General features: G+C 44.9%; 1 protein-coding gene across 1 annotated transcript in view; it reads right to left on the bottom strand.

The window, feature by feature from the left end:
* The window catches only part of cfap44 (cilia and flagella associated protein 44), a gene marked incomplete at its 5' end in the record, with an annotated part of 32606 nt that extends 28783 nt beyond the window's left edge, over positions 1 to 3823 (bottom strand). Inside the window, 7 exons of the mRNA XM_080542480.1 lie at positions 85 to 240; positions 1104 to 1268; positions 2140 to 2254; positions 2448 to 2664; positions 2784 to 2886; positions 3358 to 3520; positions 3741 to 3823. Coding sequence (XP_080398606.1) covers positions 85 to 240; positions 1104 to 1268; positions 2140 to 2254; positions 2448 to 2664; positions 2784 to 2886; positions 3358 to 3520; positions 3741 to 3823 — 1002 coding nt within the window. The remainder of the gene's footprint in view (positions 1 to 84; positions 241 to 1103; positions 1269 to 2139; positions 2255 to 2447; positions 2665 to 2783; positions 2887 to 3357; positions 3521 to 3740) is intronic.
* Positions 3824 to 6911: the final 3088 nt, after the last annotated feature.

Here is a 6911-nt window from a genome sequence, read left to right as displayed (position 1 = left end):
TGAGATTACAGAGGTGGCAGTTAAAAAACAAAAACAATGTACCCTCAAACCCCCTTGTTAGAGTGTCTAGTGCTGTTCTCTGACCTGGGCGAACCAGATGAAGGAGTCGGGCAGGGAGCTCTTGACCATGGAGGCCAGGCTGACGTTGCGTCCGATCACCATCTCGTTCATGGGCTCCATCTCAAACAGCCCGCTGTCGTCATTACAGTCTGCTGCGTCAATACTCTCAAAGTCCCAGCCCTACACGCACACACACACACACACACACACACACACACACACACACACACACACAGATACAGACACAGACACAGACACAGACACAGACACACACACACACAGGCCGCTGTAAAAACTCATTTAGCACCATGGGTGAATAAAGTTGACCAAATTGTCAACATTCTAAAATGCCACGTGTGACTTTATTCACCCAATAATCCTTAATTCTGTAGCAATTCTGTAACAAGTATTGTTGCTGGGTAAATACCACATAAAACACTTGATGGTGAGTGTTCCGGAATGATCAGAGTTAGTTATTTGACACCGACATCACACCAGAGGGGGGATGTCACTTTTTCTTTTAAGTAATTTTTTCTGAGTGGGGCAGTCCCACTCATATGTTTCATTTTATTGGACAGATGTAGTGAAGACAGACAGGAAAGTAAGGAGAAGAAGGGAGAGAGGGCATGTCAGCAGGGCATGGACCGGATTCGATCCCATGCTGACATGGGCATATGTGTGCACTGTAGGCCACGGTGCTAGACCACTGGACCACCCCAGGCCATGGTGCTAGACCACTGGACCACCCCAGGCCATGGTGCTAGACCACTGGACCACCCCAGGCCATGGTGCTTGACCACTGGACCACCCCAGGCCATGGTGCTAGACCACTGGACCACCCCAGGCCATGGTGCTAGACCACTGGACCTCCCCAGGCCATGGTGCTAGACCACTGGACCACTCCAGGCCATGGTGCTAGACCACTGGACCACCCCAGGCCATGGTGCTAGACCACTGGACCACCCCAGGCCATGGTGCTAGACCACTGGACCACCCCAGGCCACAGGGGGGTGTCACTTTGAGGACCAGCCCTGCTGTCTCACCCTGACTGCTCCGTCAGTCCCGATGGTGATGAGCTCGGCCTCGTCCAGGACAAACTGCTGGATGGTCCCGGCGTGGCACGTCCTGCCCCCCTTACGACAGATTTCCACTTTGATGAGCCCCCCGTCCCACAGCAGCATGTTCCCCCACTCGGACCCTGACACCACCTGGCACACAGAGGGAAGGGAGAGGAGGACCACCGACCACTGTGTTGTTATTCATAGTTCATATTGAAATAATATTAATAATAATAATAATACATTCGACTTATATTGTATACTGCAATTACACCTAGATTTCGGTAGCAGGTGTGCATGTGTCAGGTGAGGCACCACTACAGGATATGTTTTTTTTACCAGAGTACGAGAGAGGGAGCCATTGAATGTGAGTGTTTGCTTGGAAATGGACAATAAAGCAACTTAAAACGTGGATCTCTGGCCTGGACATTTGACTTCTTAAGTACCTACAGCCTAACTAAAATGGTGCATCAGTGGTCTTTTTTGTAAGTTTAATTTAGTTTAAAACTCTTTTGTGGACAAATAGCCACTACAATGGGTATAAAGGAGAAGAGATTAGTCTTGGTCTGTTGTCCTCCTAGCTGTTGTCTGTGAGTCCAGTAACCAGACCACGTGGTCTGTCCTTTGTTCTCTCTCTCTCTCTTTCTCCCTCTATCTGTCTTTTACCATGAGGGGAGAATGGAACATGTCTCTCTGACGTACGTGTTTGCCTCGTGACAGATGTAGACGTTTAGTGTTATTAAAGCCTCATTTGATTTGTTCTCACTTGACCATCGTTGTTCTAATCTACCCAAATTCAACCATGCTCTGCAGCACCTAGTGTTCATTAAATGACTTGGGAGTCTGATTATTAATATTAAGATATGCTTTGTTATTATTAACAATACATAGCCACATTTCCTAGCCAACCGTTCATATTGTCAACCAATAAGAACCCCCACAGACATGTCTGTCTCTCTATGAACCAATAAGAATCTCCACAGGCATATCTGTCTGTGTGATATAACAGCAGGGGACAGACCTTGCCATCAGGCAGCTCCACATATCCCTCAATGTCCGTCAGGGCTGTCTTCCCAAACCTTCCCAGAAGCCCTTGCAGCTTCAGACCAGTAAAGGTGCTGGCCATTTTCCAGAACCTGGATGTGAGGAAGGTTGTGTCAGAATCAAGTCACATGGTGTAAATGTAAACACACACATACACACACAGTACATCAAATCAAAGCATAACCCAGCATCAATATGACAGATGGAGTTCTGCTTGCTCTTTGGGAGTTGAGGCCTAGGCTACTCCGAAATTCTTTGGGACTCTAATGTGATTGTGCCACTGACTTGATGTGTCCAGATCCAGAGGTGGTGAGCTGTCCTGGGTTGTCAGGGGAGAAGGTGACCCGGTAGATGTCCTGTGAGAAAGCTTTGCAGCACAGCATCACCTGCTCCTCTCTCCAGTCCCACAGCGTCAGCATGTAGTCTGGGGCACTACCCACACTGGCCAGCAGGGTGCCCTCACGGTTAAAGTCCACAAAGCTGTAGGCCTGCTCTGTCCCACCTACAGACATGAGGTTCAAACACACACAAATCAGACATAACATGTGTCAGACTTGATACTTGGAAAGTACTACATCAGCAGCAGCACAGCTCATGCAGTTTGGAAAAGCAGACCCATACCTCGGAGGATGCGGTAGGGACGTAGTGACGGATACTCATAAATGATGATGTTCGGCTGGTCTCCCTTCTCTGCTACAGCAAAGTACCTCTTACTGGGGTGGGCCTTCAAAGAGGGACACAGACAGGAGGAGTGAGTGGCGTATTACATGAGAACTGGCAAGAAGAGTTTGTAGGTTTACATAGGGTGTAGGCTGTAGGCCAGGGCATGAGGTGTGTGTGTGTGTGTGTGTGTGTATGTTTGTGTGTGTGTATGTTTGTGTGTGTGTGTGTGTGTGTGTGTGTGTGTGTGTGTGTGTGTGTGTGTGTGTGTGTGTGTGTGTGTGTGTGTGTGTGTGGAGAAGGAGGTGTTATGTGTACCCTTAAGTGTTCAGTGCTGCTTAGCCCTGAAATATTTGATTCCCTGTTTGTATAATATAATTTGTGGAACCAAATAAAGTATTCAAATGTGTGTGTGTGTGTGTGTGTGCATATGTTTGTGTGTGTATGTTTGTGTGTGTATGTTTGTATGTTTGTGTGTGTGTGTGTGTGTGTATACATGCATGTACTGTATTATGTCAGAGAAACACATACATACCATAATAGTGCCTATGCCTCCTCCACTGCAGGAGCGGAGGTAGCGCTGCTCCTTGGTGCGGACGTCCAGCAGGATGAGCAGGTTTCCTGCCACAAAGACCAGCGTGCGCTCGTCCAGCAGCTGCAGGTTGGCCCTGCGCCCGCAGTCATACCCAAACGAGTGTCTGCATGGCCACCGTTAAGGAGCTCATCAGATCTCACAGGAAGGTACCATTTCAGAGCTGTTTCAGTCTCCTTGATGCTGCTGCTGCTGCTGCTATCTATGTCTTGTGGTAGAGCACTGTGAGAGGCCAATGAGAGGTAGAATTGAAAACTGAGCTGAATGTTTAGATGAGATGAGTGCAGACAAAAAATACGTTTTATGGAGGAATTGTGAAAGGATACGTGAGGTTCAGCAGGTTCTCTGGGATCTCTGAGTCTGCTGTGATGACAGGTCTGGAGTACAGCTCCTCATAGTGGTAGTACATGTCCTCAGGGAGGCTCTTCATCCCTGGTTCATCCCCATCCTCTTCCGATGCCTCACTCCCCCCTGGCTGCACCACAGCAGGGGCTGCAGGAACGGTGGAAACACAACAGTATAATGGCACGAACGATGACTGGCCAATGACACACTTCTAGAACGTACCATGTAGACATTTAGACATGTCTCTTACTGCATAGTAGATTTGTGAATGCTCAAATGATTACAGAAATGTTTCAGGTTTAAAATAATAGAAAAATATATATATTTAGTTTTGAATGACATCTTTGAGCTTTAAGTGGTCGATGAAATGGTTGGTGTTAGTCGTCGTCGTCCCCACCCACTCATTCACATGTTCACTATTTCTTAACGAATGAACAAAGAATATGTTGGATTCCACTCTCTTTTAAAAAGTAAATTGGTGAGTCTGGACAATGAGGTAATGGGGAACTGTACCCTCAACGTTGCCATCAGCCTCAGTCTGTGGACCCTGGGCTCCTGCTGTTGTGGACGTTGTGCTCTCTTGAGTTGGGTCCACATTTGAGCTCTCTGTTCCCCCAGTCACTTCCTGTTTTTCTGTTGGGTCATCTGTTGTAAAGACAGGGGCAGATAGGCACAGACACTAGGGCATTAGAAGGATAATAAGAGGTGTCAAGTAGCTAAACCTCCATGCTGTTTGTTATTGAGTGTTTACACCAAATGTCCCCATACAGTATTTTCTGACTGTATTAAAAATAAAATGGTGCAAATGTGCATGTCATTCAATGACATATGTAAGATTAACAGACATTAATTTAAAGACCCAGTCTTAGACTAATTAGATCTCACTTTAAGTCAGTCTTGCTATAGACTAAATTGATTTCCTACTACAATCGGCTAGCCTTAAAATAGTTGGTGTCAGAGACTTAGCTTGCTAGTGAGCTAACTTTAGATAGCATTGATAACAATTATTAGTAAAACGTGTATTTTTTGTTGTGGCAATTCAGCAACTGAAAATCTAATGTCATAGTTGCGCTCAGCACTTTAATATTACCTTGTACATGTGTGTCATTTGTCTCATTCTCAGACGAGTCCATCTTCGTTTGGAGTCGTTGCTAGGGCAACCCTGTGGAAGGAGGGACAGATCTTATTGCAATGCATGCTGGTTAATGTATTTCCAATTCGCGGTAGTTTTCGCAATGTATTTTCAACTTGCGTAGAGTAATAGTTCAGATTGGCGAAAAATGTATGTGTGCTGTCACCTAGGTGCTTAAAATAAATGATTATTGAGTAGGCTATATGGCACATGATTGCATGTTTGTGTCCACTCCAATGGTCCACTCTGCCTACAGTAAACGTAATGCGTGGTCCACAACTACCGTAAGCATGGGTTGAATTTGAATAGAGCTGTAAACTTGAACGCTGTGAATAAACCGATGCACTTTTTTTGATTGCTTGTGTCTCTTAGACATTTTCCATTTCAACAGTCGCCAAATAAAAATGAACGAACTGCCCTTGCGTCCCTGTTGCAGTTTGCTATTTCAAACAGTGTGTTCAAGATTCTGATCTCTACGGTCGGAACACAAAGAATACAAATACATGTGACTTAGTTAAAATAATATAAATACAAAATAAACGATTTGGGTGATGGATATACATTACCTTATTGGATATACACTAGTCAAACACTTGGACACACCTTCTCATTCAATGTATTCTTTTCTACATTGTAGATTAATACTGAAGGCATCAAAACTATGAACGAACACATGGAATTATGTAGTAAACTAAAAAGTGTTAAACAAACCAGAATATGTTTTATATTTTAGACTCTTCAAAGTAGCCACCTTTGATGACAGCTTTGCACACTCTTGGTATTCTCTCAATCAGCTTCATGAGGTAGTCACCGAATGGTTTTCCAACAGTCTTGAAGGAGTTCCCAGAGGTGCTGAGCACTTGTTGGCTGCTTTTCCTTCACTCAGCGGTCCAACTCATCCCAAACCATCTCAATTGGGTTTAGTTCGGTTGATTGTGGAGGCCAGGTTATCTGACGCAGCACTCCATCACTCTCCTTCTTGGTCAAATAGCCTTTACATAGCGTGGAGGTGTGTTTGGGGTCATTGTCCTGTTGAAAAACAAATGATGGTCCCACTAAGCACAAACCAGATGGGATGACATGTCGCTGCAGAATGCTGTGGTAACACTGCTGGTTAAGTGTACCTTGAATTTTGAATAAATCACCAACAGTGTCACCAGCAAAGCACCATCACACCTCCTCCTCCATGCTTCACGATGGGAAACACACATGCAGAAACCATCCTCTCACCTTCTCTGCGTCTCACAAAGACACGGCAGTTGGAGCCAAAAATCTCAAATTTGTTCTCATCAGACCAAAGTACAGATTTCTACTGGTCTAATGTCCATTCATGCAAATAAGCCACTACTGAGGAAGAACAACAAGAGTAAGAGAATTGCTTGGGCCAAGAAACACAAGGAAAGGACATTAGACCAGTAGAAATCTGTACTTTGGTCTGATGAGTCCAAATTTGAGATTTTTGGTGCCAACCGCCGTGTCTTTGTGAGACACAGAGAAGGTGAGTGGTAGGAGCGGTAGGTGAGAGGTAGATAGAAGGTGCCACACAGCAGAGGTGGGAGTATGAATGAATGAATGAATGAATGAATGAATGAATGAATGGTCTTTATTGTCATTAATACAGTACAGGTGCCATACAACGAAATTTAGGAGGGGGGACTCCCCTGGTGCTTGGAAAAAATACTAAAAACAAGAGAGCCAAGGGTAAAACAAAAAAGAGAAAAGAGCTGGTTGACATAAATAAGGCTATGTACACTATCTACTATACTATAGAAATGGAGTATATTGGAATGAGTGACTTTGCATTTGTCATAGTCAACGGGCCTCTTGCTATTCTCAACATATTTGCAAATGTATGTTTTGCCTTCTGCCTGATCTGTCCATGGCGTGGTAGAGAGAGACTCAAGCAGCCTGTGAAGACACTACTGGGATCATTGGTTTTCTGTACCATCTTTTACCTGCTTTCTCTTATTTCACTATACTGTCTAAGGTATTTGCAAGATGTCCAATCAATCATTGTATT

Source organism: Nansenia antarctica (assembly GCF_963989245.1).
Source record: "Nansenia antarctica genome assembly, chromosome: 11".
Lineage (NCBI taxonomy): Eukaryota > Metazoa > Chordata > Actinopteri > Argentiniformes > Microstomatidae > Nansenia > Nansenia antarctica.
This window is presented reverse-complemented; position numbering and strand designations above follow the sequence as displayed.